The sequence below is a fragment of the Uranotaenia lowii genome, chromosome 3 (genome assembly GCF_029784155.1).
Source record: "Uranotaenia lowii strain MFRU-FL chromosome 3, ASM2978415v1, whole genome shotgun sequence".
Classification (NCBI taxonomy): domain Eukaryota; kingdom Metazoa; phylum Arthropoda; class Insecta; order Diptera; family Culicidae; genus Uranotaenia; species Uranotaenia lowii.
The window spans coordinates 346283926-346310509 of NC_073693.1; the positions used below are offsets into that span (position 1 = coordinate 346283926).

The 26584-nt window shown below is 42.4% G+C and overlaps 2 protein-coding genes across 3 annotated transcripts; one reads left to right on the forward strand and one right to left on the reverse strand.

Moving 5' to 3' along the window:
• Window positions 1-13347: 13347 nt before the first annotated feature.
• On the reverse strand, window positions 13348-26584 carry LOC129757057 (putative ATP-dependent RNA helicase DHX57). The gene is made up of 3 exons (XM_055754155.1): window positions 26367-26584; window positions 24209-26262; window positions 13348-15260 (listed from the first exon to the last, which is right to left on the reverse strand). The coding sequence occupies exons 1-3, from the start codon at window positions 26432-26434 to the stop codon at window positions 13534-13536; spliced, it is 3849 nt and encodes a 1282-aa protein (XP_055610130.1). The 5' UTR covers window positions 26435-26584; the 3' UTR covers window positions 13348-13533.
• LOC129757060 (antigen 5 like allergen Cul n 1-like) lies at window positions 22695-23820 on the forward strand. Of its 2 annotated transcripts, none has more exons than XM_055754164.1 (4): window positions 22695-22830; window positions 22895-23154; window positions 23218-23459; window positions 23518-23820. In XM_055754164.1, exons 1-4 carry the CDS (start codon window positions 22812-22814, stop codon window positions 23774-23776), a joined length of 780 nt encoding a protein of 259 aa, XP_055610139.1. In that variant the 5' UTR covers window positions 22695-22811; the 3' UTR covers window positions 23777-23820. The 2 variants fall into 2 exon arrangements, with proteins under 2 accessions (XP_055610139.1, XP_055610136.1); XM_055754161.1 differs by having other exon boundaries at window positions 22804-22830; window positions 22883-23154.

Below are 26584 nucleotides of genomic sequence, written 5' to 3' on the forward strand. Positions count from 1 at the left end.
AAACTTCTCAAATATTCACAATGGATATTGACACCGATAAAACTTAAAAGCGACGCCGCTTCCGTCGTGGGTTTTCACCTGAAGGCTGTTGGGAGACACTGCCAGATCCGATTCTGAAGGCAAAACACCATCGACGCAGCAGCCGGCGGGAATCAATCCGACACAACAAACCAGCTACGAACGGAACGGAAGACGATCCGAGTGGTTCGGTCGTGCATTTGCTCAAGGCTGTTGGAAAACACGGCTCGCAAAACCAAAAAGGCAAAGCCCCACAATCAAGAAGAAGAAAGAAAGCCGAAACAAAAAACAAGAACAGATTGCGCCATGAAGCACCTCACTATTGCTACAGGGCTTCTTTTTTTTATTCTTGTTCCCTCTTTTATCATTTTTTTTGGGGTCCAGGCAGCAAGCAGAGCAACTGACAGCATTTTTGTTATACGAACTGACAGCTAGTCAGGCAGCAGGCCACAGAGCATTTTCTTCGTTGAAAGCCGTTTAGGAGGCCGATCAGGTCTGGAAGCCGACCAGGCTTATTGGTAGTGAACAGGCAGCTTGAGGAGTGGGTCCAAATATGGAATTGGACTTCGGGACGAAGATTGTCGAAATCCAAACTTAGATTTTGGCGAGTGAGTTAGCTGTTTTTCATCGGGTCCAAGTACGGAGATCCCTATGATTGGAAGCTGTATCCGATTGGGAGAAGAGCCGGCAAGTCAGCTTTTGGTATCCTGACGACATCTGAGTCTGTATTTCTGTGAGCTAGCCGGAGCTAAAGGGAAGAAACACTTCTACCTCTTCTTTTGGGCCAATTTAATTGTACAGGGTCCGGCAATTGAACTGCTACAAAACTTTAGGAGTGATTATTACGAAGTACACAAAACCGAGTTAGATGACATCACCCTTGTTAACATTGGCCCTTATTCTGCGCCGCGCGTGACGTGATGATTGTCACCTCACCTCGGAGTCACCGTGATATTTGTCACCTTATTCCCGTAGTCGATATGGGTAAAGTGACAGAGGTTCATTCTAGGTGAGTGGCCAAATGAACACATCTGTCAAAATGGTTGAATTTAGCTGGTGCTGTTTCGCTTCGGATTTTACGAATTAGTTTTTTGTGTAACGGTTTAGAATTTCGATTCGAAAATGACCATCCTCGGATGGTACGGTCACAGCAAACTGCTTGAGGATGATAAACGGACGATTTGTGCGACGTAAGTAGAAATTTCGCTCATCAAAACTGGGTTCGGATTTGGGTTTTATTGCCGAAAAAACAAAATCAGATACCGACGGCTCCGAATGGTGCCGGTTTATATATTTTCCCCAACCGAGGTTACCACCGTGGCATGCCGGGAATTATCGATCCGAACAGTTAGTTGATTGTGGCGTACTGATTCTTTACTAATGGATTTTATTGTTATTTTTTAGATTTGGAAAAGTGGTCGCAATCTTAGATCTGGACAAAAACTACAACATGACTGCGCCATCTTCGAGGCTGCGCCCAAGAACCCAAGAACGGAAATATGCCGGAAAACATTGAAATTGCGAAACAGTTGAGGTGGAACAACATACGTAATTTTTGTTACATATGTCGAAAAAGATTTCGAGGAAAAATGATCCTAATGATAATATTGAAAATAAATGGACTAATTGCTAATATTTTATTTTCAAAGTGTTCGTGTTTTCACGTTTTCACATTTTGCAAAAAATTTCAATAAATGAAAAAAATCATACATATTCAAAGCTATCATTCTTTATCATTTAATTAACTATTAAAAGCCTTTCATTCCTGTGTACATAAATTTCTGTTAAATTTCTTTTTTGTCACCACCTGAAAAGGTACCGACAATCCTCATCGATTGCCGAATTAATTCAGCGAATCTAGATTTGTTCGTGAAAATTGTTTTTAAAATGGTCATACTTTAATGTTGTTGAACTTTTAGAGCCAAATTATTCCCTGTTTCATAAATTTTTCATTGAATTTCTATCTCGTCGCGACCTGGAAAGGTACCGACAATTGTCACCTAAAATCGTCACCCGAATGCGACGATTCTCACCGACGGTGACTAGGGGAATAGGGTAAGAACTCACAAAGTTCATCCGAAGTGACGTTCCTCACCTAAACCGACTGCTGGAATAGAGTGACTTGGGTGACTATACTATCGTCACGTCACTCGAGGCGCAGAATAAGGGCCATTATGTCTAAGATGTCAGAGGATATTTTTGTTAATTTTGTAATCAAGTGTTTTTTTTTAAATAGTCCTCGAACCTTAACGTTATGCTTTGATTGCCTAGTTCCAGGCTGTGAAACGGCAGAAAGACATATTTCGTGAGTTGTCCAATGCGTGTATGTATTTTTTTTATTTTGGCTCGCACTTGGAAGATACCTGGAGATCAGAAGTACCCAAGTATAGTATGGTGGGGATCGTCAAGCTACAGTGACGACACCTACCATGGTGAAGATCATCAAGATGCACCCTGAGAGAATTTTTGGCGTAGTAACACTAAATTGGCGATAGATTTTAATACACCGGATAAAAATCGCCGTCGCATCTTGAAAGATAATCTTTAGGCCCACCCTTACAAGATACTAAGATTTCAAGACCTTTCGTTTGAACAGAAGCAAGAGCGGGTAGAAAGGGCGAAGGCGCAGCTTACGCGGTCCGCGCATGAAAAATTTGGAGAATATCGTGTTTTCTGCCGATGAATTCATCGTCGTTCAGCAGTTCGTGAAAAAACAGAACTACAGATTTTGGTTGCCAGAAAGATCACGAACCTATGCAAACGTATTAAAGGCCACAAGACGACAGAAATCTGTCTTATTAAAAGTCTGGGTCGGAATCGCCCGTACTTTCCTGGTGAAGATCAACCGAACACCCTGAAGAGGTGTAGATCAATCAATTTACGTATCTAAAATAGTTCGACGACATGTCCTCGAACTGTGAACACGTCCCAATTTTGGTTTTGGTTGGTGGTTTTTAAGCAGAACTTCACATTGGCTTACCAAGGAAAGAGGTCCCAATTTTTGGGTGGGATTTTTTTTAGGGTTAATTCCGAGTACGGATTGGTCGGGGAGTTAGCCGAACCTGAACCCTATGGACTTGGCTGTCTAGCGGATACAGAAGCCCAAAGTCTACTCTACAAAACATGACGGGTTGGAAGTTCTGAAGCGCCATTGAGTTGAGTCCTGGGATAAAATACCTCAAAAACCACCCGCGGTCTTTTTAGAATATGTGTATTGAGCTTCTGCAGCGAGTGGTGAAGCTTAAGGACAAAAAAAACGAAAGGCGCCAATGGATTTTGAAAATATGGTCTGGTTTTATGTAAATCGTATTAAATTTGAAAGAAAAAGTTTTTGTTTATTTGTTTGTTCCACAGAAGAAACAAAAATAATGTTGATTTTTCAGTACAAAATATTCAATTTTCCCATACAAACTCAAAAGTCCAAATTTACTCATGTAAACGTTACTTAAAAATTATGCAAAAAAACATGGATGAGTTTTGGGCCAAGACGAAGCTTTTAAGACCCCAGGGTTTGAGAAATTCAAAAATGACCTCAAATCGACTCAGTCTATTGTACAGACCTGTGCAAATGATAAGGGTGCATCATTCTCTGGAGCCACCATTTTTCGAATTCCATTGTTGTAAAATAAAATCGCTTCTAGTGGGTCATATTTTGCCTTCGTCATATTCCGCCTGAGTCATGCTCTACAAGATTAAATTTGGTAGGCCACTCGCAGAGTAAGCCCCCGGAGACTTCTCTCAACTAATGAAATTCTAAAAATGAAAAATAGTAATCGAATACGTCCGACTCTCTAAATCTAAATCCATAGATGTTCCTATACGCTTAAGGTGGTCATCATGGAAACTTCTCAATCTTACCAAAAATGAGAGGGGTCAGTGTGAAAAGAAAAGTTGATTGAGCCGACGTCCTTGAGCCCATGAAATCTCGTTATTATGATCGTTCCTTGTTCTTTTTTAGACAATATAGTTTCCAGCCACGGGTTTCTTAAATACTGAAATGGACTAGTATGGTCACCAAAAAACATTTGGCAAGTTTTCTCCGTTATGAGTTAACCAAATAGATCTCAATGGAGCACAAAATATTTCAAAATTGCTTAACACGTGCACACCATCACGCCAGGAAACGGATGAAACAAGAAAAAGTTTGAAAAACATCATTCAACAATAGGTAGAAAAAAACCAGCCCATAAAACCCTGAACTGTAAAAACTGTTAGAAGTCAAACAAAAATCAAAAGTCCTTCACCCATCTCCAAGAAACTAATGCTGTCTGTCTAAAAAAACTGAATAAATGTCTGTGATTTCTGTGCGCTAACCGTAAGAGGGAAGAAGAAATTGAACTAAGGAGGAAAGAAGCTAGCTAAAACAATCCTGTCTTAACAAAAAAAAAAACACTTAAAATCATCAAATCCATGGGCTTTGCACCAATCATAGTGTTTTAAGCAAAACCAGGAATTTTAAGGGGGATTTTATTATCTGTGTAACCAAAAAAAATCGCTACACTGAGTGGAATGTCTCGCCTAAGTTTTACTGGATTTCTGTTTTAATCACCCCACTAGCTAACTACTGGTAGAAAAAAAAATCAACCGATCTCACAACAAATGAAGAGGAAGCGGAAAAAATGCGGGAATCACAATAGCAATGATGTTTTGAAATATCAACATATGAATACACACTATATACCTACTTATATACATATAAATGTTAGAGAGCGAGAGAAAGAGAGAAAGAGACGAGGATGTATGACTGATGATGATGTGTGGAAGTTGAATAAGTTGAACAAATCAAGAAGTAAAACAAATAAAAACAAAATGGAGAAGCTGACAATAGCGGAACAAAAACATAACAAACGGCAAATCTAAAATGGGGGCTATGATGAGAATGGAAAGAGGACAAATTCTTCGGAAATCACAAAATAAACTAAAAAAAAAACAAATCAACCATGCCGAGTGTTAAGAAGTGAACAGCCCCAAATCAAGTACTGAAACGAAAGTCGAACGTACTGAAGACTTACAAAAACAAACAAAAAAAATACAAATAAATTATTATCAATGTATCTAATCGATAGTAGTGTAGTGGTAATGAAAATTGCAACAAATAAAAAAATCCGGAATGTAAATGAACGAAGCAAAAGAACGGTACATGTTAAATCGTAGAAATCCGATATGAGTCTAATCAAGAAGAAAAGAAAAATGTGGAAGGTAGCTATTTATATATATACATATTGAAGTGTAACTTTAACAAATGTAAAACGCAGATCAAAGTGAGGAAAAGTTCTATTTGAAATTCTTTCCAATGCTTTCTTCCTTCAGTAAAAACAAAATTTGAAATTTTTCCCTCGTTTGTTCAAACTTTATTAAGAAAAAAAAAAACAAAGGAAAAATCGATATCATTACAACACTATCAATTGGTAGGGGAAAACATTAAAACATATGTAACAAATTTGAATACAAAAAAGAAAGGGAAACGTAATAGAAAACTTTAAGTCACCGAACTGAATTGCCTTCTTGATGATGTTGGTTGAAAAAAAAAATAAACAAAAATTTAAAGACAAAAGTCCAACCATCCAACTTAAACTTAAAATCAAACAGAACGTTACACGTTGCTTCTCAGAATCTTTACTTATAGCGATGTTCAATCCAGTAAAAGAATTTCTGCTTCCACTTTACTTTTTTTCCTAAAGAATAAAAAACAATCGATTCAAAAAGATTGAAAATCGCACAACCCCAAAGGTTCTTTAGTTTTTTAAATATCTTAAAAAATTAGCCCTCAAAGATTGATTTCCACAAATCAATCGACCAACTTAACCAATTGCTATAGTTCACTTTTTGTCCTTGTAATTTGTAATTTTATCAAAAATATTTGCAGGTTCGTTTTAGATGGATCAATAAACAATAATAATAAACGAAAAAAAAATCCAAACGCAAGAATGCATTTTCATCAACAAATTAAATTTATTGCCATTATCATTATTGGTAGTGTAATATTATTATTAGCAAAATGGGCAAATGGGGAAAAGGAAATATAAGTTGTAATGAAAAGTTCATTGGACTAAAACCAATGCAAGAGAAGAAGTATCCAATAAGCGTAACGAAAATTTGCGTAAATTGTTAAGAAAAGAACCGATAATCAGATACCGAACACATTGGATGGCCACGCAAACCGAAACGTAAAATGGAGACAAAAAAAATGATTATTACAGAAAAAAAATTGTTTATTTGTTGAAAAATCGAAAGAAATCCGTACGATTCTTATTGAAATGTTCTCAGGTGACAAAGTGGATTGAGACTTCCGATGATAAAAAATTTCGGATCCAATTCAAGAGTATCTCTTCTGGAAAACTACAATCAACTAAAAGGGCTGATTGAGATTGCTGCTGGCATAAATAAATCGAGTAGATTGGGATCCGTAATTATGGGAAAAATGAAACAAAGACTTTTACTGAAAGAAGTATCAAAGCAGATTGAGACTTCCGACGAAGTTGGGTAACACTTTTCCTTTATAATTTTTTTTTAATGTCTCAGAAACTTTGGAATACATTCATAGCAAAATTTTGAGAAAAAATTAACAGCAAACTGGGAGAACACTTTTTGTCGAAGTTGCAAGAAGTGTGAGATTTCTGAAAAAAATCAACCTTGAGAATTCTGACAAAGCGAAGCTGGAAAATGCCAAACGAGATTGAGATTTATGCTTATGAAATTTACAGAAAAAAAAGCAAAGCAGATTTAAGCTTAAGCAAGAGAGATCAATAGTAGGAAAGATCACATGCGGGATATACATGATGTTTCGACAGAAGGTCCAGCAGTTGGCCGATTTCATCATGTTCACCGTGGTGAAATTGGCTAACGCGCCGTTGTACTGAAGCGGAGATTTCAGGCTCAAGTCCTGCCGGTGAGCCGTTGTATCTTTTACGAAAAATTCATGATATTTACGGCTTATATTATTTCGTTCTTTGATACCTCATGTTTATCTAACTCTTTCCATCACCTACGAAAACGTTTAAACTTCTGCCGGAGAAATCAAAGGAGAATGAGACCTGTGCTTGCCCAGTCTGCGTCGGCATATCCTTCTCATTCATCTGAATCACTTTCCACGGTCCCCTTGAGGAACCACAGGGCTCGCTTTGCCTCCATCCAGTCTGCCTTGGTTGGTTTTGACACCTTCCTTCCGAGAATCGATGCGCAAATCCCGATGCCTGGCTCCGTGGTCACCGCCAGATACAGCAAACTTCCAACGATGTTTTGGTCGGAATTGGGAAGATTCTCCGTCTCCTCCTTTTGTTGTATTTAGGCGGGAGCCATAAGGAATTCTTGACCCTTTCGCATCGCTCAGGTTGAACTTCTCCAGCAGCTTCTCGATGTATGCTGTTTGACTCAGATCGAAACCTTTGATTGATCGGACCACCTGGATACCAAGGAACTGCTTCACATCTCCAAGGGACATTAGCTGGAAATTCGTCTCCAAATATTTGAAGACCTGTTGATACTCGGCTTCGCTGGATGTTGCGACCAACATATCGTCTACTACGTCCACACATACAACGATGTAGGCCAGCTTCCCGTTTTGATTCCGAACATAGAGGCACGGATCCGCTTCCGACGGTTTGAATCCAGCTTTTCGCATAACATCGTCCAGCTTGAGCTTGAGGTTCCACATTCGTGCCGACTGCTTTAGACCGTAAAGACTTTTAAGCCGATGGCACACCTGTCCCTTTGTAGCAGAGACACCAGGCGCTTTCTTCATGTAATTGGTTTCATCTAAATCTCCGTTTAGATAGGCCGTCTTGCATTCCACGACGAGCAGCAATAAGCGTAACGTAGCTTGCTTGACTACCGGAGCAAAAACCTCATCGTAATACAAGCCTTGGCGTTGATTGAAACCTTGTGTCACCAAACGAGCCCTGTACCGGATTGTCCTCCCGAACTCGTCTTCCTTCCTCTTGAAGATCAATCGACAACCAATGATCTTTTTCCCGGGAGATAACGCAGCAGGTTCCCAGACACCGTTCTGATGTAGTGGTTTGAGTTCGTCGAATATGGCTGCTTTCCAGAGTTCTCTGTTCGGACCACCCGAGGCTTCCTGATAGTTCTTGGGATCAATCGACGATTCTTGAGCGTCCACCACTCGAAACCGTTTCGGTAGGATACTCTTAGTTGAACGTTCGGAACGCCGCTTTCTGCTGTTCACAACCTTTTCAGTAGATTTCGGTTGCTTCTCCTCAAGATCGAGTGGCTCCACCTGAACGTCGAGTTGATCTTCCTGAATTTGACCATTCTCGTCTTCAAGCGGACCATCATCGGTATCATTAAAACCTCGAAGTCGTTGTCTTCATCGATGCGTTGTTCTACGGTGCTAATCGGATTGAGAACCAACGGTGGCAGCTCTTGGACCTCGGTTTTTTCATCAGATTCCAGCCTCTTCAAAGAACCATCTTGTGTCGTAAGGAAACGTACATCTCTGCTGAAGACTACCTTTTCAGTGTTTCTGTCGATGAAACGCCATGCTATGTGCTGCTGAGAGTAGCCAACGAATGTCAACAGGCTTGCTTCCACGCCAGAGTTCGTATGGCGTCTAACGGATTGATTTTGTTGGTAACTTGTTCTGAAGATAATTGGCCGTGTTGATGGCCTCACCCTAGTAGCGGTACTCCATGCCAGCTTCCAGGAGAATACACCTCGCCATTTCGACGGTTCTTTCGCTCCGCGACATCGTTCTGTTGAGGAGTGTATGCAGTTGTAAACTGCTTCAAGATTCCTTCGCTTCTGAAGAACTTAGCCATCGCATGCCCTCTGTACTCGCCACCTTGATGGACCTGATCACCATCGACGGCCGGCCGAATTGCGTCTTCATCTTACGGACAAAATCTTGGACAGCTTGTGACGTTCCAGATTTCTTGCTCAGAAAATACAGCTGAGTGTAGCGGCTGTAATCGTCGATAAGAGTAAGGAAGTACCGTCGTCCTGCAGGCGTCATTGGCCCGCACAAGTCGCTATGAACCAGATCCAGAATTTGTTTCAATGACCTTTGTATTTTCTAGGGAAACCGTAGCCTCACCATTTTGCCGTCGAAACAAACCTCGCAAGTAATTTGATTGCCGCAATCGTATACCTCCATGCCAGAACTCAGATTTGCCAACCGCTTGATGTCGATGCCATTCGTGCACGCAATTTTTCTTGTTGCACTGGTTCGAGACTGCATTCGCCCGTTCCACCATCTGGATTTGGTACAACCCATTTCTGTGTTGTTGAGCCGTGGTTGCGATACGCCTATTTTTCGAAATGGTGCAACCGTCTTGATGTAAGAATACCTCGGCTCCTTCCTGCGCAAGCTTGCCAACCGAAACCAGGTTCATATGGAGATCAGAAACGTAGAGGACCTCGCCCAACGTCATAAAAGTACTAGTATTTTTGGTACCTTGGCTACCATAGCAAAGGATGTTGCATGAGCCAACTCCTTCAACCACTGCAATACGTGCTTGCCATTAGCAACCGTCTATCGAAAAACTGTGGAAATAAGAATCTTTTCATAAATACTTGAAAGAATGGTGATTTAGACGTCTGCTAATCAAACTGAATTCTCCTAAGTGACTCCGGTTTCTAAGTATGATGGCGATTATTCTAAATTATTCTAAGACTTCTGTTGACCAAATAAGTGCTGAATGGTGAAGCCAGTTGAGACTTCTGCCGATAAAAATTGAAGACATAGCAGATTAAACTCTTTTTTTTTGCTAAAAAATGTCAAAGCAGATTGAGAGTTCTGTTAACAATATTGTCAGAAAAATACACAGCAGATGTAAACTTCCGCTAGGTTTTGTTTATTTCTTAAATTTAAAATCAAAGTAGATTAAGACTTGTGTTAGTCAAAATCTTGAGAATTGAGACTTCTGCTGATAGAAAATAACAGAGCAAAACGAGATTAATCCTTCTGAAAACGATTATTAAAAGTTTGGCTGCCTAAGAAAATGTTAAAGCAGAATAGGAATTTGATTAACGAAAAAAGAAAAATAAAGAGTAAAAATGTTAAATATTTGGGAGCTCTATTTGTTCAGAAAATTGAGACTGCTGATCAAACAATTTCTATCGAAAACAAATTACCATCGATAAAAGTTATGGAACAACCTTCCGTCAATGACGCTTCTTACTTATAAAAATTGCAGAAAATGATTTAGAAGATTAACAACGATTGAAAATTTTGATTTAAAAACAAACTACCTAGTAGCAGCAATGGCGAATTGAGACTTCCGTCCATGAAAATTGTGAACATGACTGGGATATGACGCTCATTTTTTTTATAAAGTTTGTAGAAAAAGACACAACATATTCAAACTTTTACTCATAGCCAATGTTGAAGAGACTGATTTTCTGGTGACAAACTGTCAAAAAATGGATTGAAATTCCGCTGATGGAATTTAGTAAAAAACTGGCAGATTTCTGCTGATTGAAAGTGCCATTTAAAGTCCTATATATGAAAAATAGGTCAATAAAATCGGAATGTCTGCTGTTAAAATTTTCACATCGGCATGAGATGAATTTTCCGCTGTTATAAAAAGTTTTGAAGGGGTTTAAATTTTATCCATGAATTCGGCCAAAACTAGGTAGAACGTTCTGCTTCTGGCTTTTGCTGATCGAGACGGCATAGTCAACTTTCTGCCGATCCTCTGATTTGAAGAAAAAGACCTGGTGGTCTTACACTTCTACGTATAGGAAATAATGGAGAAGATTTGCGACCTGTTTGTGAAAAATGGCAATCTAAATGTTACTTGTGCCTGAAAGCGAAATATACCAATAAAATTCACGAAGATCGAAACAATTTTAGGAGTTCACTTTAGAAAAAAAAAACCGACATCAAGTGGAGCATTCTTTCGCTTTCTAAATATTTTTAACATTTTTCTTGCTTACCTGATACTCAGCGATAATGTACGATGAAATGCATGCTTTTTAGGCTTCTTGCTATACTACTGGCTTCTGTAACCTGATCGTTGTCCTCTGGTGTTTCCGACTAAATTGAACTTTGTAAATTTATTTTTCGGCATATCGGTGAAAAGTAGTTATGAAATTGATAAAGATGGATAGAGAAGTGAGAAGAAAATTTACAGATGTTGAAAAGAGCGAAAGAGCATTTTTGCGAGGAAACTTATTAACGTACACCATACTTTACCCTGCAACATTTCATTATTTAGGAGAAGTAGTACCGGGATAGAGGTGGCACTACCTTAACCTATACAATGAAATCTGGTTGGTCCGAAGTCTACATGTGGTGAACACGTATAGCCCGTCCGGAGTATACGTGTTCACCACATGTAGACTTCGGACCAACCAGATTTCATTGTATAGGTTAAGGTAGTGCCACCTCTATCCCGGTACTACTTCTCCTAAATAATGAAATGTTGCAGGGTAAAGTATGGTGTACGTTAATAAGTTTCCTCGCAAAAATGCTCTTTCGCTCTTTTCAACATCTGTAAATTTTCTTCTCACTTCTCTATCCATCTTTATCAATTTCATAACTACTTTTCACCGATATGCCGAAAAATAAATTTACAAAATTAATTAACGGTGGTTAACTTATCTTAAAAGACTAAATTGAACAGAACGAAATGTTTTTCACCAGCTGCAAATAAAAGTGGGTTCGGCCTTTGTTTAATAGTTCTATGTAATTATTCTAATTAGTTTAATCTTACCAACTTACTGCCCATTACTTTGATTTTCATCGTCCAAAGTATTTTCGTGCGACTTGTTCTTGTCATCGTTGTTTCATTTAAGTGTTCCAGACGTTGATTACTTGATTTCAAATTACGCGAAAAATAAGAATCGCTTTACTCTAAAATCTTGACAGCTGAAATCAGTGATTTATATTTTTATAAACTAAATTTGAACCAAAACTAAGTATTCCTAAGAATCGATAATATTCTTCTGAATAAATTGCTGATGGTGATGTATCACTAGCTGAACAAAACTTCAACAAATTTAAATTCTTCACATGATCAGTTTTCTCTCAGCCTTTGGCTAGATCGGTCGTCTTTTTTCGTTCTCGAACCTATCCTAAAGGGCTAAAGTATAGAGCTTATAAATGTTACCTAGAGTTCGGTGCAAAGCGTCGTGATGAGTCCGTCTCCTGGAGTCTACCCGAATCGGACCATACCGGAATGGCTCGACCCTCAGAACCTGCACGGACGCCTTCAATACTTGTTTCTGAAAGCCAAAGATGGACATACACTTCCTAATCCGTTTTTGGTTGGGAAATCAATAGAACAACACGCTGGGAAGATCGATGGTGCGTTTTTCGATCGTATCAGGAAATGGTACGTTTTAAAGATCCGGAACGAACAACAAAGCCAACAATTGGAAGAAATGAAGCAGCTCGTCGATGGAACACCGATAGAAATTGGTACACATCCGAACCTTAATCAACGAAAGTTTGTAGTGCGATGTAGCGAAGTAAACGACATGACCGATGCGGATTTGTTAGCTGAGCTATTATCTCAAAAAATCACTGGAGTCCGAAGAATAACAAGGAAAACAGCAGATGGGATAATCGGCACGCCAACTTTAATTTTGACTATAAATAGCACAGTCATCCCTGAGTTCGTCAATTTTGGACTCCTCCGAGTCCGAACCCGTTTATATATTCCTCAGCCTTTGTTATGTCGGCAGTGCTTCTGCTATGGACACCCGAAAAAACGATGTCCGAACGAACGCGCGTGTAGTGTTTGCTCGAGTACAAAACACGATAGCAGCGACTGTCCTGGCCAAAAGTTTTGTCGCACTTGCCAATCGAACGAACACTCACCATCCGAACGCACTTGTCCGAAATGGATTGAAGAATCCATCGCTCATCGTATCAGCGCAGAACAAAACTTATCACTCGCCACAGCTCGTCAACAGATGAAAAACAATACTAACAAGAACACCTATGCCAGTGTCACCCGATTAGGAAACGATCCAAAAACTCCACACGTCTCGGAAAATAACCAGCAGCAACATCAACCAGAAAAATCATCGAAACAGCAGCAATCTAAACGTGATCATAATACTTCGGCATCTGGACTACCAGCAACTCAACCAACCACCCCTTCACCCCCTCGGAAGAAAAACCCCTCCATTTCTCCACCCGACTCCAAGGACAATGGAGTTGGGCATGAGAGCAAAATGTTACCCTCTGCCGCACAACGGCAAAATAATGTTAAAAATCCCACCCCTCCTCTAAAACTCCCTCCACCATCCTCCAACCCTTTCCAGCCCCCTAGCTTTAAATTTAAATTTAAAAAGAACCCCGGCACATAAAAACTTTGTAAAAGTAATTGGCCTAATAAACATTAGTATTAATAAAAATAATAAATTCTTCACATTGTATGCACTAGGAAATTATCTTTTACATACATATAACATTTATTCATTTTCCTCTAAAGTACAACAGCTGTAACCTAACTGTTTCAAAAACTCGCTCCAGCAAGTTTTTTCTTGCGTCTCGTGTAGATTATATACAAGGGGCAACAACAACTTTACAAGCACGTTCCACTCTTACTCCTTCATAATCAACTGCACAATGGTTCCGATCACCTTGCGGCCATGCTCGTGGTGTGCCAAATTAAGCAGCGGGTCGGAAATTTTAAGCTCCAAAATTTTAGCCAGCTCGAGGCGTAAGAATTTCATCATTTCCGCCACCTGGTGGGTTTCCGCCTGCAGCGCAATCCACCCATCCTCCAGCAGGATCACGAAATCGCCACCGTGCAGTTCTATCCGCAGATCGCTGCCCGAGAACAGGACCATCGGAAGCAGCGGGACCATTGTGGTTTCCCGTATGTAGATCCGGGACGTTTTAACTTTTTCCTGGTAAACTAGGTACGGGGAATTGAAGTGGCCAAAGGTGGCGTTTATCGAGGACGGATGCAAGAAAACGTATCCATCTTGCTGGGTTTTAAACCGAAGATCGGACGGTTGAGGCAGTTTTGGTACCGCACCACTCGCTCCACTGATGAAACTTTTCTCTGGGGTTAACACCTTGATGACGTTTGGGTAGAGGGCAGCGCACAGGATAGCTGCTAGAAGCCGGTTATTCTCTCCGTTCGAATTTATTTCTGTCCCGGTAAGCTCGAGTAGCTCATCTTTTACAAATTTCCCCCGACGACCACTCAAATCTAGTGGAACGAATCCAATGGACACCAGCAGTTCCAAGAACTGTTGCTTCATTTCACCGATCGTGTGGAGCGTTTTGGTCGACAAGTAATTCTCTTCCGCAAAACAGTTGGCCGCGTATCGACTTCGCTTCGAAGTCTCCTTCCATTTCCTGTAAGCGTTAAGCATCGTCAAATGATCGCTATTCGCAATACCGAACAGTCGCTTTCTACTCTCGGCTTCGTCCCTTTTGTTGAAGGGAGACACAAACGGACTCTTGTAGCTAAGACAAGCCGCTATCGTCAGCACACTATCCAAGCACTGGAAAATTGCTCCAAACAGCATGAGCTTTCCTATCCGAACATCTACCGGTAATGCTGCTAAATGATGACCCAACGCAGTCAGTTGTTCTTCCAAATCGAATGCTCCAACATCCACCAGTCGTTTCTTGGCGGCATCAATGTTCTCATCACTAGGAGGTTCAATGGTAGATCTCAGAACCTCCTTCAACGATTGACCTCCAAAAGTTTCGAGCGTCTTGATCCTCAACAGAAGCGGTTCCAATGGTATTCGATGAATCTCCGGCACCGGTTGACCAAGTATATGACTCGTAAACCTTGGTCTCGTAAACAGATGAATACAAACTCCGGGCATAACACGACCAGCTCGACCCTTCCTCTGCAAAGCATTAGCCCTGGAAACCCAAACCACCTCCAACGATTCCATATTCCTATTGGAATCGAACCGTTTCTCCTTCATCTGGCCGCAGTCAATGACGAACACACAATCGTCAATGGTAACCGAAGTCTCGGCAATATTGGTACTCAGCACAATTTTCCTTTTTCCCTTGGGAGCCTTCCGGAATACCTGGGCCTGTTCCTCGCTGCTCAGCGTCGAGTGCAGCGGTATCAACAGGAAGCGATCCTCCCGGGGGCCAAACATTCGACTGTCCAGCAGGGCCTCGTGAACGTTCTTGATCTCTTCCAGCCCGGGGAGAAAGATGAGGATCGTTCCCTCCTGGGGCCACTGGTGATCGCCCTCAACGATGAATCGTAGGATGTGCTCGATTAGCTCCGGGTTGATGCGGAGCGGATCCAGCAGATAAAGTGTTTTGCATGTGGCCTTGGAGTAATCTGTGGAATATGAGAAAAATGTGTGTTAACAACAATTCAGGAATTTGAATTCGAAATCAACTAAAGCACTTATTTTTTGCAAATCGATTGTCTTTTTTTTCTTAAATAAGTTTCAACGTTTCTAGAGGCGAGCTTAACAAGAGTTACAATTTTAATCTCCACGGTTAGCCCTCATGGCCACGGAAGTCACATGGCCGAGGGTCCCATTTGACTGGGATACGCATGAGGAGGAGCAGATTTCGCTGGAGGAACTGCGGGACATTGCCAAGTCTTTTTAGTTGAACAAAGCTCCGGGTCCGGATGGCATCCCTAATGTAGCAGTGAAGGCCGCGCTTCGGTCATCACTGCAACAGTATGTGGGTGACAGGGTCTTTCCAGATGTGTGGGGGTTAGCCGGGTAAGCTACCAGGTGACCCACCAGCATATCGCCCGATATGCCTCCTGGATACTTCTGAAAAGATGTTAGAGAAGGTGATCCTGAGCAGGATACAGCTCTACACCGAAGGTGCGAACGACCTATCCGATAAACAGTTTCGAAAAGGCCGCAGCACGGTGGATGCCATTCGACAAGTCATCGAAAGGGCAGCCAGGCTGAAGAGGAAGGGAGACCGGTTTTACGCAGTAGTCACCCTTGACGTGAAGAATACCTTCAACAGCGTTAGTTGGACTGCGATTGCGTCGTAAATTATTCGTATGAGGATTTCGGCATATATCTGTAGGATGGTGGAGTGTTATTTCCGTAATCGCCCACTACAGTGGGGATCCACAAGGATCGATACTTGACCCGGTATTGTGGATCAACATTTACGACGAACTGCTGAGACTGTGTCTGCCCACGGGAGTGAGACTTGTGGGATTCGCCGACGACGTGGTTCTCCTGGCATCGGGCCCATCAACCGAAGAGGTCCAGCTACTTGCCACAGTAGCGATCGAGAAGGTGGAAAGTTTGTTGCGCTCTAAGAATTTGCGTCTGGCTCACCACAAGACCGAGATGGTGCTGATCACAAACCTGATTTCAGCACAATCGAATCCAAGCGTGCGATCAAGTAGTTGGGGGTAATGATCGACGACCGGTTGAGCTTCACGGCCAACGTCGACTACGCCTGCAAATGAGCGGCAATGGCGACAGCAGCCCTCTCGCGGGCTATGTCAAACCTATGTGGTTTATCTATAGGTGGGGACAGCCAAAAACTTTAGTATTAGTTCGTTGTATCCATACAGTTGTTTATGAACGATTGTGACGTAACGCGATGCCATCACGGAGTCAAGTGTTAAGCGCCCAAATGTAGCCATGGATACTTATGAGGAGGAATGTTTGGGACGCAAATAAAGTTGTTTATTATTTAGAACAAATAGCGTCGCCGAGCTGCGCGTCAGGAAGAAAAATCGTAAATGAAAGGGTGCTTTGATTGCTATTTATGAAATTACATGAAACATTGTATGCCGTCGGTGGATGGCGATTTCAACGTCGAGACGCTCATGAACGTTTGTGACGTAGCAATCAAAACATTGAAAAAACTGATTCTCACACTCGTACAACGGTAGTCTTGTCCGCACCTATAGATAAACCACATAGATGTCAAACAACTCAGCGGTCCGCTGTAGCAGAAGGAGGGTTCTGGCCTGCGTGACCTCGCCTATTTTGCGGTACGGAACACCAGCCTGGGAGAAACCTACCAGTTATCAGCGCATATCGAACAGTTTCCTAGGTAGATGTTGTGGCAGGGGTCATGCTCATCAAGGTCTTGTTAAGATATCTTCTGCTACGAGCACAGGCACATAACGTCGGATTTTGGATGAATCGGAGAAATGGTGGAGGTGGATTTCTGCATGACGCAGTTCTTGACTGGTCACACGTTAACTAAATCACACGTGTATTTAAATTGGTTATGGACCCAGCAACCCAAACCGGAAGTCAGTAATTTTTTCTTTGGTCACATCAAGATTGAAGTATGACCACTTAAAGCCCTGAACACGGCAAGCGGAAAGAACACATCAAGACCAAGGAGATGGTCCTCATCAGTAGTTTTCAAGAAATGAAGCAAAATAGTGAAGGAAGCAGGGTGCATGCTGAACCATGCGAAGGTTGGAAAGGAGTACTGGGCAGAGGCAGTCGCGACGCCCGCTAATCTCGTCAACCGATGTCCGAAGAGGTATTTTTGTCACTTGTAATTGTTTGGTTCAAAAGTGACGACCCAGTATTCTGATTTCGTTAACTATGGACCCTTTTCTGGTTAAAGCGTTACCCCTCAGTTGACGAGGTCGACGAGGTTATGTGTCGGTCCGACAGAGAGCATTTGGTTCGAGCCATGGAAGAAAAGCTGCAGTCCTACAGCGAAAACGAGACGTGGATGTTGACCGATCTGCCCGAGGGGCGGAACGCTATACGGAACAAGTGGGTCTTCAAAACGTAGCGTGGATCCGATGGAGTTGTTCAGCGGGACAAGGCTCGTCTCGTAGTCAAGGGCTGTACCCAGAGGCCAGGTCTGGATTACGATAAGGTGTATTCCCCCGTCGGGCGGTACGTGACGGTCCGATACCTCATGCCTCATACCTCATGGCGCTGGCAGTACGTTATGATCTGGACATCGATCAGATGGACGTCGTTACGGCGCACACAGGGGTAAATGCACCTAATAAGCGATCAAAATTTTTTGCGCACAAACGGTAAACGGTGAAATTTTTATATTTTTTGATGATCTATCAAATTCTTGAAAGAAAAAAGTGATTTTCCTACCTAGAAGAGAGATAAAAAAAATTATTTCTTGAAATAATTAGTTTAGAGATTAGATGTCTTCACAAAAGTCCATGGGTCTCAATGGATCGGAAGAAGAAGCTGAAATGAAGAAGGTGCTATTCAAAGAAACGGTGGGATGTTTGTCGTTCGCAGCTCAAGTAACTCGTCCGGATATTTCCTATGCGGTCAATGCGGTGAGCTAATTCTGTTCGAATCCAGGACGACAGCACGGGGAATCAGTCAAGAAAATCATTCGTTACGTTGAAGTGTACTACAACGTAGAAGCTGGAGTACAGCAAGCCTAGATCATCTGAGCTGGTCGGTTATAGCGATGCCGATTGGGGAGGAGATCCAGACAACCGAAGGTCGACGACTGGCTACGTGTTCACGATGCAGGGAGGAGCTATTTCGTGAAACGTCAAGAAGCAGCCGATTGTCGCCCTGTCATCTTGTGAGGCGGAGTATACGGCTCTGTCTCGAACCATCCAACAAGAGGCCATGTGGTGGAACTTGCGGTCGCAGGTTTTCGAGGAGGAATCAGTGCTGGTTTATTGCTATAACCAGAGAGCGATCAGCATCGCTGGAATCCCCCTCCCAGTTTAAGGGTTATACCCATGAGCGTACAACCCTCGAACAAAGCAGGTGAGCATTCGTTACCTCTTCGTGCACGAGAGCCTGAAAAAAGAAGCGGTTATGATGAAATACGTCCCGACGACGGATCAACCAGCTGATGGCTTCACGAAGCCTCTAGCTGTCCAGAAGCAGCAACGATTTGTGGACTTGTAGGCGTCACGGATTAAATTTTGTTCTATTCGCACGTTCCGCGAGACCATTTTGTTTGGGAGTAAATAGTCACATGTGGCTTGACGCAAAAAATCCTGGAATCCTCTATTGGTGTATTCCTTACCGTTATCCGACCGGATTATCTCCAACTTGGCACCAATTTGATGCTCCGCCAAAGTAAGGAAATTCCTGAACACCAGTCCGCCAGTTGTTTCAAGCTTGCTTCGCCTATGTGGCCCAAACGTCTATGCTACAGTCCGCTTCCAGCATTTTGACACGCCAACGCTTTACTCGGTTTTGTCTTTCCTTGGACCAATTTGAACTTGTTGTTGGTAGGAGCACCAGTGACTACCAAACTGCCATCCGAGTTGTATACCTTACATCCGTTGTTATCTAAATTCACCTTTAACTCCTCTGGACAATTCTGTTAATCGATAGGAGGTTTGTTGTAAGACCGGGGATCAGCTGGACGTCTTTAACGGTAACGCTTTCTGGATTCACATCAGGATTCGGGTGGAGTCTGACAGTTCCGCTCACTGGCCACTATTTCCACGATTCCACCGTCCGCTGCTACTTGTCCGCTTGCGTCCTCCAAATCGAACAACCAATCGCCAACATCGTGCTGCTTGAAAGTCGATAGCACCATAGACAATGTGTCTCCTTTCTTTGCTACCCGCAGTCCCTCGCAACATGTTCAAATTTTGAACATTTCTGTAATTTCGGGCCTCTGGATGGGAAAGGGGTTTCCTTTTTCGGCTACTGTTCTTGTTACCAAGGCTTGTTATTTTTCACAAACCGTTGCTTGGTTGCGAAAGCTTGTTGATTTTGGTTGCTAGGTATCGGTTGCTCTTGGAGAAGTTGGGTTTTATCAAATCTCCTGTAATCAATAACCACGCCTGAATTTTCAAGGGCCATGATCATTGGCCGATATTCATCCGGAAGTCCAGCCAGCAAGATCATGCCTATCTAAAGTATCGGGAGCTTGAAACCTGCGCTGTTGAGCAGGTTCGATGTCGATGTCGACCTGGTTAACGTACTCTTCCATACTGCCACAGGATTCCAAGTCGGATTTGATGAGTTTGTGTAACAAACCGACTTGCCTCGTCAGTCCCTTGTCTTCGAAAGCCTTCTCTAGTTGCTCCCACGCCGACCGCGCGATTTCCGCATCTTCAATGTGCACGTACAGGATCGGATCCACCAACAATATCAGCTCCAGCTTGGCACGAAGATCGACTTCTTCGTCCACCTCCTTCGTACATGTTCTGATGATGGTTACTAAAGAACTAATTTATTAACAAGAAAAACCTATTCTCTAAATATTCAAGGCATGCTAATCTTTGATTCCAACATGGCCTCATACCACTCCAGGACAATTTTAGAATAGTGGCATGATGCCAAATCTGGCCGGAATAGCGGAGCTTTGTCGTGCTGCTGCAAGAACGGCAAAAAGCGCTTCTCGAGGCACTAAAATTTGTAGATCTCGCCTTTCACTGTGCCCTTTGTCACGAAAGGTTCACTCCTTAGTCCGCAATAGCAGATGGCCTCCCAAACGAGATATTTGGAGGCGAACTTTGACATTTTCTTCTTCTTAAATGTGTCGTCTACACCGAACTTTTGCCGGTGAAAAACTCCAACCCCGAAATTAGCTTAAAATCGGCTTTTATATAAGTTTCGTCGTCCATCACACAGCAGCCATATTTAGTCAGCATCTTCTCGTAGAGCTTCCGTGCCCAAGTTTAGCCGCCGATTGTTGCCGCTCATCGCGGTTTAGGAAGTTCTGTACCTTGTATGTATGTATTCTAGCTCTCTTTTTTGCATTCTGGACGTAGCTCTGCAACATGCCGATCTTTTTAGCCGAATCACGACTTGAGACGTTGGGATTGGCTTTAATCATCCGCTTCAACAAACTGGAGACGGTTGAATGGCGAATGTTCAACATTTTTCCCAACTGCAGGTGCGACAGGTCAGGAAATTCCAGGTGTTTGGAAAGAATTTGTTCTCTCGACTCGCGTTGTTTCACCTCCATTTTCGTTAAATCGAAAAACACGACTTCGAGTTAGACAGCATGTAAACAATACACATCAATGAGAAAGTGTGCAAAATTTGGTTGATTTTTACCCAATGGTAAAAAAGTTATGCCCTGTTGAATGTGTCGCAATAATTTCGTGTTGGCCCTTTAGCTGCGATAGACATTGATTACATGTTCGAAATACATCTTTTCCTAAGAGCTTTCGATCTTCGTCTATAATTCTTTTCAGATTCATATTTCCTTATCTATTTCCTGTTATCTTCAAGAAGTGACGATCTAGACATAAGCAAACAATTGCAAACATACAAAACGAGTATGGTTCTTTAAAGCCTCAAGGTATGAGCCGTTTTAAATAAAGTAATTACAAAAAAAAACAGGTGGCTGATGGATAAATGATAAAATATTTTTCGCACCTCAACAAATATTGCACAATATTTTATCAAGTGATATTTGGGTTTATCACCACATCACCAAACTGAGTGTTATCTTATGACTAGCTTGAGGAACAAAGCAAACTCTATTAACAAATTTCAGGTTGGGAACTCCTTAATTGTATCCAAATTACTGTACGGAATAGGCCTAACTAGCTGCAATCTAAATGTAATGGACGAGATGCTTTCCCCCACATACAACGAAGTTGTAAGATCATCATCTGGAGCCTTCCGTACAAGTCCCGTGGAATCTTTACTAGCTGAGTCAGGCTGTCTGCCTTTTCGGCTTCTAGTTGTCCAAAGATTAGCACAGTTAGGTATTCGAATTGCGGAGAAAAACATCGACCAATGCCTGCTATTAGTTGAAAGATCCAAAAATGTATTTCAGACAACCACAAACACCACGGTTCCTAGTATTTGTCCACTCTCAAGACTCACAGATCGTGCGTGGAACGACAATCCACCAAACATCGATAACACACTCAGAAACTCCATTAAAGCAGGCAGTAGTCAGCGGGTCGTTTGTCCTAAGTTTCACGAACTTATATCCAGGAAATATTCCACACACAAGCAGATATATACAGACGGCTCTAAAAGCCACAACAAAACCGGAGCCGGTGTATATATACCACCCAGAAAGATTAGCCACAATTTACCAGCTGAATGCAGCATCTTTTCAGCAGAAGCATTTGCACTAAATATTGCTGCTCAAGAAGTCAACAGAAATGAACCCACGCTCATTTTAACAGACTCAGCCAGCTGTTTAGATGCACTCCTCAACGGAATTTCACAACATCCTTGGATTCAGTCTTTAGAAAACCGCATACGGAACCTCAATATAACGTTCACTTGGGTACCAGGACACGCCGGAATATCCGGAAACGAGGAAGCCGATGAATGTGCCAATAATGCACGCAACAGTACACCTCCAGCTAGTTCCAGAATACCTGCGCAAGACGCTATACGCACCATCAAAACCAACATGTGGTGGACATGGGAAAACAAGTGGCGTTCAAATCAATCATTCCTAAGGCAAAACAAATATTCACCATCAAAGTACATAGACCGGAAATGTCCCTCGGACCAACGTGTCATAACAAGATTGAGGATAGGCCATACAAGACTGACCCATGCGTACCTGTTCGATAGAAGTTCTCCGCCTATATGTCAATTCTGCGGCGTACAAACTACTGTGCAGCACATTTTGACCGACTGTCATGGATATAAAGAAGCTCGTGAGAAAAACAACGTTAGAGGAAGTGTTTTTGAAATCTTAAAGAATGATGAGTCACGTGAAAAATCGCTGATTAAATTTCTGAAAGAGTGTAATCTTTATAAAGCTCTGTAAATTGCATTTTACATGACACGAATGCCACGAAGATGGTAAAGTGTCACTAATAAAACTTAATAAATAATTAACAAATTAGAAAAAATCATTATAGTGCGTCAAATGTATTGCTTTGGACTCATCAGCCAGCTGTTCAAAATTGTCGTTTTTGAGCAATTGTAAATCCGCTTAAAAGCGATCATTTCCTATTCGATCGCCATCAGACTTGAAGTTCGCTTCAAAGATGAAGCTTCTTTTGGCAGGTAAGCAATTAGTAAAGCAGTTTAAGGTGGTTTAAGATCATTTTTCAACCAGCATTCTTTTCAGTTTCCCTCCTGGTGGCGGTAGTTTCGTCATACCAACCGAGCGATTATTGCGATCCTGCGCTGTGTCGCTTCGGAAGCACCCACGTTGCCTGCAATGCCAAACTTGAGTTCGCCAATCCAACGGGGATAACTATTCCACTCGACCAGGCCAGGCAAACGAGGATCGTCCGGATGCACAATGAGCTGCGTAATAAAATTGCCTCCGGAAAACAGGATTATTCTGGAGGTTTCTATCCATCGGCCGCTCGCATGACTACCATGGTAATTTTTGCGATTAAAATCAATCGATGAATTAAAATCATTTAGAACGTTGAATAATTTCAGCAATGGGATGACGAATTGGCATACATAGCCGGTTTCAATGCAAGAAGGTGTATTACTGGTCACGATAAGTGTCGCGCCACTACCAAGTATCCGGCTTCCGGTCAGAACCTTGGCTATTACAAGTATATTAAGAAAACACCGGACATGGATAAGGTAATCGATATATTGGTGAATCGTTGGTATGCCGAGTATAAGAATGCCAATGTTGGACAAATTCAGAAGTATCCTGAAGGCTATCAAGGGTAACTAAACATAACGTCAAAGGTGCGCATTATTCTAAACGTTACTCTTCTTTCGCAGACCCCAAATTGGCCATTTTACAGAGTTTGTGCAGGACCGTAACGATAGGGTTGGATGTACCCTGGTGCAATGGTTCGAGAGCCCCAAGACGGTGATCTATCTGGCATGTAACTATGCTAGGAACAACATTTTTGGCCAGACCGTGTATATCGCAGGAGACGTTGCATCGCAGTGTACTTCTGGAACCAACCCGGACTATCCGGCGCTGTGCAGCCCCAACGAGATGGTAGACTACTCACATGCCGGAAATGATGAGTGATTTTAATCTATCCTTGCAGTCGACTTCAGAGCTAACTTGGAAATTGGACGAATAAATCTGTCTTCCTTTGAGTCTAGTCGGTCTTATAAATTCAAACAGTTATAACTTGCCAACTACTCTTTCTTCAAAACGGTTCGAAAAATAGCATTGAGTATTCAACCGAAATGTTATCGGAATGAACGATCGACCGAATTAACATTTTTCTATCCAGCCATAAAAGATAGATAGGAACTAGTAAACCTAACTTTTCAATGCCAACATTGCCATTTTACGTTTGTCGCGATAAGATTATAACCTGCCATTGACCATCTCATATCGCAAGAGTTGATCTTCCGCTCGCAAGGAGATAACATTGCGTAATATCAACCAAAATGGGTTGACCAAAATTGTGCAGCCCCACAAGGAGATTATCTTAATTGAGTAAATACTCACCCGCGTACCGCGCAAACATATCGGCCATCTTCAAATTTTCATCCTTTATCGTCCGGGCCGGGGCGGCATTCGAAGCCTTAACATCGGAATACTCCAGTTCCTCCATCAGCTGTTCCGCCTCGCCCTTCCTCAGCTTGCGACAAAACTGTGAATCGGGCTCCAACACGAAACCGCTACGCTCCAGGATATCCTCCAGGAAAAGCTGCTCCACGGGGAACGTTCGGCCGGGAATTTCCAGAACCGGTACGTCTCCGAAATAGGACGAGAATAGGGTTGAATTGAGGGTGGCCGACATGAGAATTATCTTGAGGTCGGATCGCTTTTGGAGCAGTTGCTTGAGGATAAGCAGCAGAAAGTCGGACTCCTCGGAACGTTCGTGCACTTCGTCAACTAGGATGTGGGACACGTTAGCAAGAATGGGGTCAGATTGAAGTCTTCGCAGGAGGATTCCGGTGGTACAAAAGGTCAAGCGAGTGGAGGAAGAAACTTTGTTTTCCAGACGGATTTGATAACCGACAGTGTTTCCGATTTTCTCGTTTCGCTCTTCAGCGACTCGTTCGGCTACTCCGATGGCGGAAATCCGTCGAGGTTGGGTACAGATGATTTCCACGTGTGAGATATTTCCGTTTTGCTGTTGGGAAGATTGAAACAGCCAGTTGTCCAGGATGAATTGAGGCACTTGAGTGGATTTTCCGCAACCGGTTTCACCACTGATGACTAGGACCGAATGGGATTCCATGGCAGTTATGATATCGGTCATTTTGTTCCAAGCTGGAAGTTGTTTCCGGTGCTTGAGCATATCTTTGTAGGCGCCATTGTTCTGTTTGTCCATAAACTTTTTGATGATATTAAGATCGTCTTTACGAAGTTGTTCGGGGTTTGTCCGAGGTCCGGACGTTCGGCTGGTGACTCCCATCTGATTATGGGTCGGTAGGTCTTCGATTTTGAGGTTGTTCATTGAGTCCACTTCCGGAATGTAGAACAAAGATCTGCGGGGGTTTGGGAATTGATATCGGTCAAGTTCTACGAAAGCGGCAATCTCAACATCGTTTTGCAGTAGTTCGGCTATCGAATACACACAAGGCATTCCATCTTGGGTAATCTTTATCGCTTCCTGAACCAAAGCACGTGCAACTCGCAGCAACAGTTGGTTTGGTATATCAGCGCATGTGGTTTTCAAGAAAAGTAAAGGTGCTTCATAAGGGTATTTACTCTTTTTGGGAAACCGAATTTCCAGAAAGAACCAGTTTGGATCGTCTTCCGGTTTCTCTTTCTTATCTTTACTGTTACCGGATTCTTCTCCTTCGGAATCTGTCCCGTGAGAAAAGTAACACTTATTTCCATATCGACATTTTCCCTTGGCAAAGTTCCAACAAGGTTCCTTTTTAGGCTTTTTCGCCTTTGTTTTTGCTGCCAACAACCGTTTCCGTTCTTCTTCCGCTTCTTGTTTAATTTTTTGTTCCATTTTTCTGACCTCCGAAGGGCTATGCTTCAACAGATGATCAATCTTAAATTTCAACTGCCACACACAGTTTCGCTCTTTTTCCAGAAACAACTTGTCATAAATCGACTCCAGTGCTTCTTTCTCATCTGCCCTCATCTGTTCGAGCTCTTCCTCGTCAAATTCACACTCTGGATAGACCAAATCCACCGGTGGAGGGAAATATTTCTCAAACAACAGACCCAGAGCATCGTCAATGTCTCCCTTACAATGGTCCAGCGCTTCTTCGCAATGACCCTTGGCAAATCCATAGCTCTCAAGCTTTATCAACGCATACATCCTGAACTTGTCCTCAGTCGAGCTACCCGTTTTCTTAACGTTCGAATAATCGCATCCCCCCTGGATAACCAAGTTACCCCGATCCTGCCAGTAGGCTTTTTTCATTCGACCACCTTTGTCCTCGTATTTGGAAATATCTCCCAACTCGAATGCCTCCCCATGAATTGATCTCAGCGTATCCATCACCATGGTTTGCGATTCCTCCTTCAGCCGAAGCACCTGCAGTTCTACCTTAACGGGGGCCTTCGTTGGCGGAGGTTCCAGCGGAGCATTTCTGTGAAATAAACAAGCCAGAAACAATTTCATAACTTTTGCCAATCACACTGGATTGAGTGGTGAAAAGAAAAAAAAACAACCGGATATTCCCGACAAACTTACGTTGATCGTGGATTAACCAGCGTCCGGAGGAAGCAATCTCCAACCAGTTGTCGACTTTCTTCGTCCATTGTTGAAAACCCGGAACAGGAAAACGTTTAGGATTGATTATTAAAACAAATTCTACTGAAATAAAACGGGAGCGATAGAACCGCGAACTGAAAAATTTGCGAACGAAATGTGACGCGTGGAGGGACTGTCAAAAACAGCTGATTTTATGC

Bases quoted from the DNA above. Each gene is read 5' to 3' on its own strand.
- LOC129757060 (XM_055754161.1), top strand. The intron at 23,155-23,217 runs GTAATTTTTGCG...GAATAATTTCAG, and splicing joins CCGCTCGCATGACTACCATG to CAATGGGATGACGAATTGGC. The intron at 23,460-23,517 runs GTAACTAAACAT...CTTCTTTCGCAG, and splicing joins TATCCTGAAGGCTATCAAGG to ACCCCAAATTGGCCATTTTA.
- LOC129757057 (XM_055754155.1), bottom strand. From the start codon at position 26,434: ATGGACGAAGAAAGTCGACAACTGGTTGGAGATTGCTTCCTCCGGACG. The intron at 26,263-26,366 runs GTAAGTTTGTCG...TTTATTTCACAG, and splicing joins CTGGTTAATCCACGATCAAC to AAATGCTCCGCTGGAACCTC. The intron at 15,261-24,208 runs GTGAGTATTTAC...CATATTCCACAG, and splicing joins TATGTTTGCGCGGTACGCGG to ATTACTCCAAGGCCACATGC.